At 58.0% G+C, this 14774-nt stretch overlaps 1 protein-coding gene across 1 annotated transcript in view; it reads right to left on the bottom strand.

Moving 5' to 3' along the window:
• MAN2B2 (mannosidase alpha class 2B member 2) overlaps window positions 1-12501 on the bottom strand; it is a 34118-nt gene extending 21617 nt beyond the window's left edge. Inside the window, 8 exon segments of the mRNA XM_042984801.1 lie at window positions 1608-1809; window positions 2699-2787; window positions 3557-3729; window positions 4482-4537; window positions 9822-9904; window positions 10098-10175; window positions 10291-10389; window positions 12460-12501. Of these exon segments, the coding sequence (XP_042840735.1) occupies window positions 1608-1809; window positions 2699-2787; window positions 3557-3729; window positions 4482-4537; window positions 9822-9904; window positions 10098-10175; window positions 10291-10389; window positions 12460-12501 (822 nt within the window).
• Window positions 12502-14774: the final 2273 nt, after the last annotated feature.

The following is a 14774-nucleotide window of genomic DNA, read 5'->3' as shown; positions in this document are numbered from 1 at the left end:
GCAACAGGTACATACGTGAAAAGGTGCTCCACATCACTCCTCATCAGGGAAATACGCTTCAAAACCACAATGGGATTTCGCCGCACACTCGTCAGAATGGCTATCGTGAAAACCACTAGAAATAACAAGTGTTGGCGAGGACGTGGAGAAAAGAGGATGCTGTGCACGGTGGGTGGGACTGTGCATTGTTGGAACCGTGATGGAAAACAGTATGGCAGACCCTCAAAAAATGAAAAGTAGAACCACCATGTGGTCTAGCAACGCCACGCTGAGTATTTACCCAAAGAAAACATAAACGCTAATTTGGAAACGGGTATGCACCCCATATTCACATACAGGCAACTCAACGTTCATTTACGCTCATTATTTACAATAGCCAAAACATGGAGAGAACCCAAGCATCCATCAGTGATGGACGGCAAGTAGACTTATTGGGCCTGTCATTTTGCAATACAGACAAATATGGAATGGTGTGTTGCAGGCTGAAACGAGCATAATGTGATCTGCCAATTACATCTCAGTCAAAGGAGAGAACTGTGTCATTAAAAAGAAGGTCCCCCCAGAAATAGTCGCGGTAATCCTAAATGAGCCTTGTTGAGATTTTGCCATGGGGCGGAAGATATGAAATGACGTCTTCTGAGACTGCACGTGAGAGACGGAGTCCGGCCCAGGGGAGGCGAAGCCTGTAGTTGGGACAGACGGAGAAGCGTGAGCCTGGATGAAGTCGTTCAGTTGCTTCGGACGTGGATGAAGTTGTTCAGTTGCTTCGGACGTGCGGCCCGTGTGATGGCCGCACCCCAGCAGCGCTCTGCAGATTCTGCCGGAACATCCGAACACCTGCAGTGGCTGGTTCACCGAGGAGGGGCCCGCCGAGCACCGATGAGACAAGAGGGGAACGAGGAAAGTTCTCACGAGGTCTGACGGGGGAGCCCAGGCCGAATCAGCCCCACAAGCTGCCCGCGCGATGAGGCCGCAGATGCGTTAGCTCTCGCGCTGCCCAAGGACAAGGATTCCTCATCATCCCACCCGGCGATTTTGGTGTGAGCTCGTGACACAAAGTGATGGGGATAGACAGCCTGATGGGCAACTTCCCTTCGCTGTCGGACTTGCACAGACCCCTGGGCACAGGGCTGCAGCAGCCCCACAAATGCCTGCTGCTGGGTCTAGGGTCCTGAGGCAGAGTGGGGGCAAGGTCATGATCGGTCCCCCCATGTGCTGACAGCAACCTCCACAGAAGGAGCACGGGAATGCGACATGTGTCAGGACGGCCTAAACTCATGCAGCCGCACGACGCCTCTCTGAAAGGCCTCATGGTGCCTCTGAAGAGGGAGGTCACAGAGCAATCCTGACAGGGTTGTGTGATCCGGACACAAGTCATGTTAGGCGGGCCTTTCTGTTCTCCTTGCCAACAGCACATTCTGCATTTGAACTGTTGGGAAAGTAAATATTTCAAGTTCTTGTTTCTTTATCGTCCAGTTACGACTTCCGCTCTGGTTCAAGACCCCAGTGTAGTTATAGTATTTTGATTGAAATGCTTATGATATTTTGACTCCTGACAGGTGTCCAGGGCTGTGCTGTGGACCCCAGGGGCCGGGACCCCGCAGAACCCAGGGCCAGAGGACGTGCGGTGTTTGGAACCAGGCGGCCCGCTCCTTCACGTTGTTCAGTAGGGCCATGGCGTAGTATCTGATGTGCTGAGTGACGGGACGAATCGTGCCGGGATATATCCTAATGACGGGTGGTTCTGGGAAGACAGCTGAGCCATCCCAGGAAAAGCCCTCTCTGCAGGAGAGGGAAGGATTAGGGGAGCTCCGCCCCAAGAAGGCAAGGCAGCTTGGCGTCCAGGATCCTGCACAGGCAGGCTGCAGGTGCAGCTCAGGGACTTCGGACTGTCACTTGGGCCTCCTCCCCCACCTGTGTGATGGGCAGGTCGGTGGTGGCAGACAAGACGGGGCTCAAATCCCCGGGTTACGGTTCGCCAGCTGTGGCACCTGAACACATCATGTTCCCTGGGCCCACACTGCCTCAGCCGTCTCGTGGAGCCCACACCCTGTGCGTGGCATAGCCCCCAACTAGACACTCGGGGACTGGATGCCCCTAGTTAGGGTCCTCCCTGCCTCACTCTGGGCAGCAGGGGGTGCCATGGGGGGATCGCAGGCCAGCTTCCAGGAGTGGCCGCTTGGATCCTCTCTGGACCTCAGTCTCTTCATCCGTAAAACATCCTGACCGGGGTTGGTTGATAAGATAGATGAACGACATCACTGGAAACCAGCTGGAAACCAGCGCTGACACAGAGCAGGGCTAGACAAGTGGGGGTGACTGGTCGTGAATCCCACATCTGGCATCTACTTACCAGCTGCCCATCTCCTGGCCCACCAGTCTCTCCTGTTCAAGGAGCGGGGAGCCAGCTCCCCCACAGCCTCCCAGGTACAAAGGGCCAGACTGGGTGGGACCCAGGGACTCCCACCCCAAGGAACCCAGAGGCTGACGGCTCCCACGATGGAATTGGCCAACGCAACTGTCACTGACTCTGCCAAGCTGACCACAGGACTCTGGCTGAATGGCCCTGCCTCAGTTTCTCTATCTGTAGCCGGGGTCCTGAGAGCTTCTCCCAAGGGGGTGGCTGGGAGGGTGTTTCTGAGGCGACGCAGGCAGAACGCCTAGAACGAGAGCCCCCCCCAAGGAAGGTGCCACTCACGAGCAGTAGCCAAACTGGTTCAAGATGTGCGTGCAGATTTCCTGCTGAGCCGAAGGGGATGGGGACCCTCACTACACGAACTGCTGCCCCTGAAAACCCAGGGGACAGAGTGAGGCCCGACATGACAACGCGATGGCCTTGGATCTGCCTCCCTGGCCACCCCTGGGTCTCTGTCAGTGGTTCACGACGCCATCCCCTCTGCCCCCTCGGTAGACCTCCTCTGACCCCCCCAGGGCCACGTACGGTTGTGGAAACTGCCCTCTGGCAGGCGCGAGCCAGCTCCCTCACCCACCCCGTCCTCAGCGGGGGACTGTCTCTGCTCAGGCCCCAGGAGAAGTTCCTAGTGGCTGTGGTCGAGGAGCCCCTGCACGGGGAGCCACTCTTCTCCCACTAAGCGTGCGGTCTGTTTCTTAACAGTCCTGATGGTGTGGAAGCGTTCGGGGTTACCAAGCAGGGGAATCCTGGTTGTTAGCACTGACTGTGGTCCCCGCACTGCACCTGTTTCCTGAATCTTCCGTGACTCGGTTTCTGCACCTGAGATGTGCGGGGGCGGGGAGGGGGCGCACCCAGCTCACAGGGTCTGCTGCGGGTGAACCGGCAGCGACACGGGATGTGCGCTCCGCGTGCGGCAGGGCACGTAGTGGGGCTCAGGACGATGTCATTTCTCTTGCTCAGCTAGAGCCTGGTTCCACCCGAGGGTAACGGCTACCGGCCGCGGCTAGCCTTTGTGTCGCACGCTATCAGCCGAATACTCCCGGACAGAGTCCTCGACAGAGTGGGGGGCTTTGTCACGTGCCCTGAACACGGAGGGAAGCAGGCAGCAGCCAGGGAGGGCAGCGGGTGTGACTCAGCAGTCGCCTGGGACTCTTGCATGGCGTCCTTCAGGTCACGGTCGCTCCAGGAGACGACGAGCGCGTGGACGCCCGCCAGGGCAAATCGGGTGGGGGTCGTGGGGGAAGCACCAAAGGAGGCGACCTGCCAGGAGAACCGCGGCCGGACCCCGGAGGTTTCATACAGGAACCCGTGTCCTTCTGCAAAGAGAGCACGGCCTTGCTGGTGACGCCCGCTTGCCCAGGGCCCCCTGCCCTTCCAGGGTGCCGGAGTGCCATCCGGGCATTGGCTGCAATAGATCCGAACACAGAGGGCGTCACGCCAGGATCCCCTGACACTTCATCTATTCATTCATAACTTGAGAGCCACCGCATGAGCCCGATGACAGGTTGAATGCTGCAGGGGAAGGACAGCCCCAGACTCACATCAGCCATTGATTCCTGATTCCCAGGCCTCCCCCCAGTGTTGTCTTGGAACCGTCCCAGAGCTGAGACCATGGCCTTCGATCACACTGCCTGCAACTACCCACCCCCGTGACTTGGGGATGCTGCCTGTGGCCCACATGACCCTGGGGTTCTGGGACAGAGCCATGAGCAGACCCAAGGCTGGATCAGGCCAGGAGAGGTGACTGCTGGCAGGTGTGGGTGGCTGAGGAAGTCGGGGTCTGCTGCACGCAGGAGGGGATAAGGACCAGCCAGGGGGGATGGATGTGGTGTGGGCTCCTCGCCCTCAGGGATGGTGGGGGAGGAGGCAGAGGGTGTGGGGGCAGCAGAGGAGACCAGGAAGGAGCCACAGAGGGGCTGGAAGACTTGTGTGGAAGGTAGAGTTAGGCCTGGACCATGGTTGGAGCCAAGAAGTCATGTGGGTTAAGTCGGCTTGGCTCTCTGGGAAAGATTCCTCCCCCCTTCACTAAAAAGAGTCAGGACGAATGCCCCTTTGTCCCTTTTCTTGCCTTGAGTGGGGATGTATGGCAACATGATGCCTGGAGCTGTGGCAGCCACTTGGGACCTGGAGGGGAGGTGCCCAGAAGTCGAGGAAACATCAAAGAGCTGCCCAAGCGGACCCCAGACCAACCCCAGCTTGGGCAGTGAACAGAAATGTCCTCAAGACTCAAGTCACTCCTGCTCAGGTTCTCTGAGCCTCCTGCACAAATCATCCCTGAGCCCCAAGTGAAGAGGTGATTAGTGAACGGAACTGCTAATTGCCCCCAAGGAACAGTGTCCCCTTCGTTCTTCTAGTAAGAGGAGCACACCCCCCTCTTAGCCTCAGCGAGTTGCAGGGACTCCTAGCTAGATCCTGCCTCCCACAGCAGGTGCCTCCAGCCTGACCAATGGGCTGTGAGCTAAATAATGGACTGAATTCCCAGCATCCCTTGAGGCTCTCTCAAGTCACATGACACCGTCCTGCCCAATGAGACACGAGCAGGAATTGTGGACTCCAACCCCCAGCGTCCCCTGCATGCAGCTGACAGACCCCCAGGGTGCAGGGGGCTGCGGGAAGGGGCCGAGAGCCGGGGCTGGACTATCCCGGGACAGGAGTGCCCCCATGACAGTCCCAGTGTGTCCTTCGTTCGGGACCGGACCTTCCGCTGCCCTCCACGGCAGGCAGTGGCGCCCCAGCGCCTGAGGCGGGAGCCGGGCTCTTTCCCACTGGGGACCGGGTGGGGGCGGAGCTGTCCCTCTGGCACCTGCCTCTCCTTGGGCCTCCGCTGAGGGTCCCGGCTGCGGTGCTGGCCCCTCAGCGAAGGGGAGGAGGGCTGCCATCTGGCCACACTCAGCTTTTCCTGGTCACCGAGGTGCTGAGGACAGATGCCTCTCCCCGCAGAGAAATGTCCGGTCCCAGAGTAAGGTGAGTATGGGCGGCGTTCAGAGCAGGAGGGAGGTAGGGAGGGGTGAACACAGGTTGCTCACTGGCGGGTTGGGCGCCCCCAGGATCCCCCTGCCGCCAGAGGAACCCTGTCTGTCCTGTGGAAGAAACGGCTCAGAACGCAGCTACGCCCAGGAGAAGGTCAGAGAGCAGGGTGGAGGTCAGCGGCCAGAGGCCCCAGCCCCTAGGATTCTGTCCGTCCTGAGTCCCCCCCTCCCCGGGACTCATCTGGGCCTGCCTGGCCTCCTGGCTTCTTCCCTCTGGTCTGGGCCTGACTCGAAGCTGGGGACCTGCAACGGGTGGGGAAGGTTGAGGACCAGGAGCCGTGCAGGGCGGTGGCCAGCACTCCCGGCTACTTCCGGAAACACTGGCCCCATGTGCACACAGGTCACAGCCAGGGGATGCGGACAGCAGGGTCGGGACTTTTGCAATGTTCCCCCCAAGCCCCACCCTGGAGAGTCCTACAAACGCACTGTCTGTCCCCATCCTGCGGGTACAAGTTAGACACAGAGCAGGGCCCGGCCGGGCTGGCTCTTTGTTCTCGCTGGGAGCATCATGACCCAAACCCAAACCCAGGAGGTGTTGTCCTTGGAGCCGGTAAAGGACAGGGAACACGAGGGGAGACCCTTGCAGGGCCAGGAGGGGAGGCGCTGAAGCCTCTGTAAGGGGACGGGGAGGTTTGCGTGAAGGGATCACAGAGGCGGCCACATTCCCGCTCACCTTGCTGTGGCGTCACAAGCGGAATGCCCGCTCAAAGCTTGCTGGGAACAGGGAAGAGGGGGGCTCGGAGGCAGGGATCCAGGTGCCACGCTGGCCGCGCGGGCTCCCCCTTCTCGGGGAAGGTTCACTCTGTAAGCCTCGCCGCCACCGTGGCCATGATGGCAACAGGCCCCCCTCCTAGGGTGTGAGCGCGGGCCAGGGCCACAGGACAAGCTCCCCGCACAGGGCAGGGGAAGTCATGGTGAACAAGAGAGAGATGTGAGGGTCTGAGAGGAGAGGGTTCTGTCGGCAACACCACCTTCTGGAGGGAAGCCGCAAAGTCTAGTGTTGAGTGAAGTCTAGAAATAAGGCGTGAGAGCCAGAGGTACGACAAGGACCCCAGGAAAGAGGGCAGAGGGGGGAGCCCCCGGGGAAGCGTGTCCTCCGCAAACAGAAACAGAGAGTCAGGAGCCCCAGCAGCCTGCCATCGGGACAGGGGGAGGCTCTGCTTGAAAGCATTTGGTGAGTGGTGAGGAAGTGTCTCCAGGACAAATGTGGATGGTGATGGCGAAGGGGGCGGGGATAGGGAGAGCCTCAGCCTTCTGACCTATAAAATGGGAATTTTTAGGTCTATCCTTAGGGATGGTGTAAGTATTACGTCATCTGGCAATGTAAAGTGACCGCCCGTGTCTGACCCAGCGTGAGCACTCAGCTAACAAGCAGCAGGTCCCCCCACTCCAGGTTGTGAGGCTGGCTGCTCCTTGGACGTCATTTTCGATTTTCATGCATTAACATCCACTTGTGCTGGCTCTGTGCCCGGAGGCCAGAGGAGAGATGTGCTCCTTCAGGATGCCCTTGGGTGGGAGCTAGGCAATGGTCTGGGTGGGGTGCTGCCCACAGGAGACGCTGCTCTGGTGCTTTGAGGTTCCTGGAGGATCCCCGAGGCCTTCTCGGAGGAGGGGGTGAGGGAGCTGGGTCTCCAAGTCCAGGAAGGAAGATGGGGGTAGGGGGATGACGATGAGCCACAGGGGGAAGAAACAGAGTGATCTCCAGAGCTGGGGGTGGGTGGCCAAGGGACCAGGTGCCGGGGAGATGGCTGGCAGGCCACCTAGAATTGGGTGGGGTGTGGAAGGAGAGCCAGGGCAAGGTGGGGTGTCTGCAGGGCTCTTTCCATTCCTCTGCTCCCCCCTCTTGCAACCCCTGGGTGGCCCCTCTTCCTGGCCGTCCCCACTCCCCTCCCTTCCTGGGGCCAGTTTGAGGGGCGGACATCCCTGAATCTAGACACACTGACATCTTCGGGGTTATTTCTTGTGCCCATTTCTGGTGAGGTGGCTGCGACCCCGAGAGGGTCAGTGTACTCTTTGTCCCTCAGGATCACTGCTGGGGTCACTGTTTGTCCAGCCTTCTTGGAACTGGCTTCTCTGGCCCGGCCCAATCCCTGATCTTGTTCAGACTCCTGGTAAGTAGGGGAGCAGTATCCCTGCCCCAGGTAGGGCCCGGGTTTGGGAAAGACAGGGCACAGAAGGATCTCAGGCCAGAGTCCAAAAGTTAGAGCTTGAGTCCCGCCTCGGCTGCTTTCTTTGAGTCCCTTACTGTCCCCCACCCTCTGTGTCTTCTCCGTGAAATGAGCATCATAATAAGGCTGACGAGGCAGCAGGTGGCTGTGGAGTGGAGGAGGGGCCATGGAGAGCATGGGAGGGAGCCCGAGGCTCCAGTCTCGGCCTCTCAGCTGCCATCCCGTGCTGGCCATCCCGTCCCTATCCCCTACTCCCCACCCTGTGCACCCACCCGTGCCTGCACCATGCACCCGAAACCCACCCTCCTTGTTCTGGCTCCAGGCCATGACTCTGAGCTGCTGCCCCCGCCCCCCCCACCCCCACCCCCATGCCACAGAGTGATGGGCTGGGAAGGAGGGGGACGAAGGGTAGCAGGAGGAGGAAGAGTGGAGGGGAGAGTTAGGGAGGGGATGGGAGGGAAGAGGAAGTGGAGGGGGGAGGGGGGAGAAAAGGAGGGAGGTGGAGGAGGAGGAAGAAGAGGAGGGAGGGGAGGAGGGATGGTGACGATTCTAAGTGTTTGCGGCTGAACTGTGGACGGCGCATCCATAGCCCAGGGCAGGATGACAAATGCGTGAACGAATGAACGACTGGTACAAGGTCTGTCGCGGCTTTCCCGAAAAGGGCCAGCCGACTAGCGTTACAGCCTTGTCCTCCTCGCTCTGAGCCCCCTCGTCCTGCTCCCGGCCGGCCAGGAGTCGTGCGAGGCCATCGCCCCAGGAGTTAGACCTTAGGCTCCGAATCCAAGTGTGTGTGTCACGTGCTTGTGCGGGTGACAAATACTGAACACGCCCGTGTCGGGAAGACACTGCGCAATACGGGAAAAGGTTGGAGCAGAAGATCCAGGTCCCGTCCTGCTTTCTTCCGACGCAGGACCAGCCCCATAGTCCGTGGCGCCCAGTGTAAAACGCAGAGCCCGTGTTCAAACAGTAGGCAGAATGCGGTTGAAAGCAGCCAAGAGAAAGCTTTTTCTTTTCTTCCGTGGCCTCACTTTAACCTGTCCTGCTATTTCTTTTTCTTTCTTCCCCCCTTCCTTCCCTCCCTCCCTCCCTCCCTCCCTCCCTCCCTCCTTCCTTCCTCCTTTCTTTCCCTCCTTGCAAGTTATTTATTTGTTTTGAGATTGAGAGAGAGAACGAGTGAGTGGGGGAGGGATAGAGACAGAGGGAGAGAGACAATCCCAAGCAGGTTCAGTACCACCAGCACAGAGCCTGATAGGGGACTTGAACTCGTGAACCCTGAGATCGTGACCTGAGTTGAAATCAAGAGTCGGATGCGGAACCCACTGAGCCACCCAGGCTCCCCTGTCCTGCTATTTCCATTTGCTAGTTAGTGTCATGTTGGCCACGGGGATCCTGGTGGCTGAGTGTGGACCGTCACGGGCTCCTCCAGGCCTCTGTGCCCCTCCCGCCAGCCACAGGCTGATGTGTCCGGGCCGGACTGGGGAAGTCGCCAGCCATCGCCCCTTCCCCGGGGCCCAAGCGGCCCAGCGGCCCAGCGCACAGTGGACGGGCCCCACACAGGCTGCCGCAGCCTCTGAGCTAAGAGAGTGGGTGCCTGCACCCCCCGGCTGAGCTGCCTGCAGGGGTGTGGCCTGCTGAGGGCGGGTGGCCTCAGCCAGCCCCACCGTGAGATGTCATGGGCCCACGCATCCAGCCCACCTCCCCCAGCTGCCACCCCACACTCTGGGCCCTGCCAGGGACACGGGGGCAAAGGACAAAGAGGCGCAGGAAGGGTGGGGTCCTGCATGCCAGGGTCAGGGGAGCAGGAAGGACCTGCGCTGGGACCACACACGAGCCGGGGCCCCCGGCACGTGCTCAGCTGCTCCTTTGGATTCACTTACAAAACACAGTCAATGGTGAAATGATGAGGGGTTTCCTGCCTGTGACCACAGAGCAGGAAACCCCAAGCACGGGCTCCTTCTGAGCACGGGGCCCCATGTAACCACACAGGCCACACACGCTTGAAGCTGCCGGTGCCCTACCCCCATTTCCCTTCCAGCGCGAACTTGCTGGTGATGGGGCAGGAAGCGTCTGACACCCCGGGGAGTGTGGGGAAGGGCGGGGCCTTTCCGAGGGCTTTCCCCGTGTTAGCTGCTCCCACCCCCACGACATGCTACGGGACAGGTGCTGTTACTGCTGCATTTTACTGAGGCACTGAGAGGTTAGGTGACCGGCCTGAGGTCAAACAGCAAGTAAGTGGCAGATGGCCTTTCAGGCTGCTCCGGGTTCAAGGCCACACCCTGAAAGCAGGTGCAGTCCTACAGCAAGAACGTGGGCCATAAGGCAGGGGTGACTGTGCTGTGCCGTCACCTCCAGCGACGTGCCCCGATTGGAGAACTGGGGTGGGGTTAGAAGGGCCCCCTCCCGTTCCTAGGGGCTGGGGTGTCCTGTTCCCATCAGACACCCTGGGGTGCTCTGTGGGATGAAAACGGGTGACATTAGCAATCACACAGGGCGATCTAAGACATCTATCCGGTCGTGGTAGCGGCTTCCCGGGGCCGCTTCGACCAAGGTCTGCGGACTGGACAGCTTAAACAACGGGGAATGGTCTCACTGTTCTGGGGCCAGAAGTCCAAGATCAAGGTGTCAGAGGGCTTGGTTCCTCTGGCGGCTGTGAACAGAATGTGTCCTGGGCCTCTCCCACTTCTGGGGTTCTGCTGGTGGTCTTCGGGGCGCTGCGGCTCGTAGATGCCCTCATGGCGTTCTCCTTGTACGCATGTCTGTGTCCTAGCTGCCGGACTGCCTGGTCGAGAAGGGGCGCTGGGGGGTGGGCGACCGATCCCCATTACCAAAGGGAAGTTGGGTGCCAGCTTCATACAAACTGGCACCCAGGGGGTTCACTGGGGTGCCGCTTACTACTGCCGCACGTGATGAAAAGGTCATTGGAGATGGCAGCCACCCTGCCTAGAGAAGACCTTCAAAGACCCGACCCCTCATCAGTGACAGATTGGGCCCTTCCCTGGGACAGCCCCCCGGGAACTGTGTCCGGTGAAATAGGCGTGTTACAGCTGCAGTGATACAAGGACTGTGAGGGTGGGCTTAGTCATGGCCTCCACTCAGCAAGCACCTGCGGTGCGGCCGATCGGGTGCTGGGAAAGTAGGTCATCCCTAAAGCTAATACGTTAGCCAATTACAGGTCACGGTGCAGTGAGCCTCCTCTGCTCTCCTCCTGTTAGAGGTGAGGCCAGAGGCCAGAGAGAAAGGTGAGGTGGCCAGCAGGTGGCCGAGCCAGCCCCTGAGCCCACGGCCCTTGGCTCCAACACCGGCGGTCTGTCCCCACGGCAGGAAGGATGCAGGTATCACCAGTCTCATTTTGCAGACGAAACGGCCGAGGGGTTTTCCCAGATGGCAGGGCTTGTGAGTGGGAGGACGGGGCCCTGGCCTCCTGGGTGCGGTGGTGACCAGCACATCCATTTGAGATACGCACACGAGGTGCAGTCATGCATACTTGCTACAGCCCTGGTCCATCCAGGGCTCCTTAATCCTTCATCCGCTCCCTAATCCTCTGAGGCAGGTGCCATGACTACCCCATTTTGCAGAGAGGTTCAGCACTGGCTCAACAGCGCATAGCTGTGAAAATCAGGGCATCATTCACGTCAACCCGGAACCAGAGCTCCTCTTCACCACCTGTGCGCTCACCGAGACGTGTCTCGGGTGTCACGTGTGCATCCTAATGACGACACTGGTGGGAAGCAGGCTTGGGGTCAATGCAGGAAGGACAGCAATTAGTAAGCAGCTGTGGTTCTCCTGCACCTACTCATCCATCCGTGTGTTCACGAGTTCACTTAAGAGGGCACTGTCGCAGCCCTGGGGACGTTGCAGTGAGCGAGACAGACAAGGCACCTGCTCTTGAGAGAGGTGATAAGCAAGTCGACCTATTAGATGGTTTCCAATGGTGGTACGTATGATGAAGAGCATAAAATGAGGAGTAGGATCCAGAGACAGGCAGCTCCAGATGGAGAGTGGTCATCGAAGTCCTCTTGGAGGAGATGGGACATCGATAATAAGAAAGATGCAAGGAAGGGACCCCCAGGCAGAGGGCACAGCAGGTGTGAAGCCTGGGAAGGAGATGCCCTTGGTGTGGTCTGGAGCAGTGAGGAGGCCAGTGTGGCTGGAGCAGAGACGGAGCAGCAGGGGCAGGGGTGAGGCTGGAGGGGGGGATGGAAGTGGTGCAAAGTCCATCTCCCTGCTCTGTGGAGGGTGGCCTTTGGGGGTCAAGGGGCAAAGCAGGAGACCACTAGGAGGGCTCCAGACCGTGTGACCACTGGGAGGAGCTTCAGAGATCCGTACATTCATCCCTGACCACTGGGAGATAAGACGGGGGTTGGTGGGGGCGGGGGGGGAGGGCTGCAGAGTGCCAGGGAAATTAGATCAGGGACTCTGCTGGGTGATTCCGAGGAATTACCCTCATGTTGGCAGGCACATGATGGCTCTGTGCTGGTACAAGAAATAAGCATGCTGAAGTGAAGGGAGGCGGTTGTCATTTAAATTCTCCAGGAAAGGAAAATGATCCCGATGGAAAAGGGAGGGACGGGGCCAATGCAGCAGAATGTTGACAATTGTAGGATCTGAGTGATGCCATGGTTGGATGTAAATGTTTTCATAAACCAAAATCTGGGCCCTTTCATCCCCCACCCATGTTCTCAGGTGAAGTGAGCCGTTGGAAACATTTGGGGTGGCCGTCCCTGTCTGTGGTTGGGACCTTTGCCACTCATGTCCTCCTATCTCTCCTTCTGACGCCTTCCTTTCTCCTTTCCTACTTGGCCCCCCTCCCTTTTCTAGGCCGGGGCTGATTAGCTAGAAGAGCTCTTGCCTTGTCCTGCTCCTTCTCGTGAGGGCCACCAGAGGGCGCCATGGTCTAAGAGAGTCGCTGTCCCTGGTGCTGAAATTCGGACCCACAGACTAAGCGCATTATGGGTCCATGAGAGGCTGCTGCCACCTGTGCTGTTCCTTTGAAGATACGCTTACTTTCTGGAACTGTGGTCCAAGACCTTTGCGTCTCTGAGGGATGCATCTCTGAGGGAAGGGACCACTAAACCCACCGTGTTTTCCATGATTGCCTCCACTGCTGGGGACCCTCCCCTGTCCCCCATATTGTACATCCACCCCTGTCCCTGGTTTGTCACCTCACTGGTTTCCCAAAGTCCAAGGCAGGTGCAAGGGATAGGTAGAGCCCGAGTCACATGCCTGCACCCTCGCTGCAAGGGGGACTGGGAAACCAGTCTCTAGCATCTTCAGTCCATTCCTATAGTGGGAGGTGAGCTCAGATTCGTAAGGGAGAGGATTCCCAGACAAAGAGGGTTGAGATGCTGGGAATCCCCAAAAGTGGCAACTATCTCTTGTGCTTATAGGAGGCATAGAAGCAAGATGCCTCAGAAGAGGTAGGGCTGGTGCCATGGGGCTGCAAGCAGACTTTGTGAAATGACATTAGATGGTGTTTGTCATTCCCTGGCCTCATGGAATCCTTGAAGCAATCCTGGGAAGCAGGAATGAGTCCCGTTTTACAGATTACGAAATGAGCCAATGCAGCTGCAGGCCCTTAGCTGGAAGGTGAAGCACAAGCCTGGGAGCACAGCCCAGATGCCAGCTGGGCACTGTCCAGGGGGAAGTGGAGAGAGAAAATGGTGTGGCTGCCTGAATCCACCTCCAGCATCTGTCTGCTGTGCAGGAAGCCAGTATGTGAACACTGAGGCTCATGCAGCAGCTGCCACTGTGTGGCATATGAGCGCACCCCTTAATCTGGTGTGGACTGAGGAGAGCAGGCAGGGGCAGCTGGGATTCCTACAGGAACCAGCAAGGAAGTGCACGTGGGGGCCTTAATTGGGTCAGGTACAGTGGCCCTCTGGGTGGTACCACATCCTGACTGGCTGTCATACCCACTGGCTTCCCGCTGCCCTCCACACTGCCTCCCCACATACCATGCTTCACAGTTTACATAGCATGTGGAACAGCCATACTCCTCAGAGCTTCAGCCCAGCCCACAAAGGTGGGGTAATATCCACCTCCAGTGGGAGAATGAGGAGACATTTCCTGATCATGAGTTAACAACACAGAATACAGACAGGCTTACAAAAGTGAATTTTGGAATGACCTCACCTGTGCTTGAAAGGTGATGCTCTAGAATTCAGAGGCATCCTTGGATGTACATGAAGAAATCACACACACACACACACACACACACACACACACACACAAACACACACACACACACACTCCCATGGCCTAGGAGAGCATGATAGGGGAAAAAAAAGGACTAGGGGAATGGGGTGGGGGGGGGAGTTTACCTATAAAGTCAGTAATGCCTAAGGTTCAAGGCCAGTGATGGCCACCAGGGACTATGGTCCATGATTGACGTTGGTGTCCAAATGAAGGACTGGAGATTTTTAAGATTCTTTAAAGATGTTGTTTGTGTCACAAATACATTTCAAATATGAAATTGTTGCACATTATTTATAACTAAGAACAACTGGAACCAGACTACATGTCTAACAATAGGAAGTGGGACTAATACATGTTGGCTTGGGGGGTATCTGGGTGCCTCAGTCATTGGAACATGAACCTCTTGATCTTGGGGTTGTAGGTTCAAGCCCTACGTTGAGTGTAGAGATTACCTAAAAAGAAAATCTTTTAAAAAATGATGGCCTGCGTGTAGGGTGCTATAACCGGATGGCTATTAATAGGCATGCTCTTCAGGGAGAAATTGGGACACTTCATGTATGGAAATATGCCCCAATACACACATAGAAATAGAGGTAGTGAGAGGGAGGGAAAAGGGAGAGGAGATGAGTGATGAAGAATACATGGGGGAAAAATAACTAGAACTGGGGTTTTTCAGCATCTGATGGGCCAGGAGCTGTACTTGCCACTCTGTGCTTGTTCACACTTCACCACAACGACTTGCAGTAGTGATGGTAGGTCCCCATTGACAAGTAGCCCCTTGGGCTCAGATCCCCCCAAGGTCCCACAACTTCCCAGGAGGACAACTCTGAGTCCTCACCATCAGGCCCCACTGCCCTCCCGGAGGAAGTAGAGACCAACCACATGGCAACCTGCCCCAGGCCCCACGGACAGCTCCTCTCTGCCCTGTCCTCCCCTCTGGGAACCTGGCTTGAATGACTGCAGCTTCTT

Source organism: Panthera tigris, chromosome B1, assembly GCF_018350195.1.
Source record: "Panthera tigris isolate Pti1 chromosome B1, P.tigris_Pti1_mat1.1, whole genome shotgun sequence".
NCBI lineage: Eukaryota > Metazoa > Chordata > Mammalia > Carnivora > Felidae > Panthera > Panthera tigris.
This window is presented reverse-complemented; position numbering and strand designations above follow the sequence as displayed.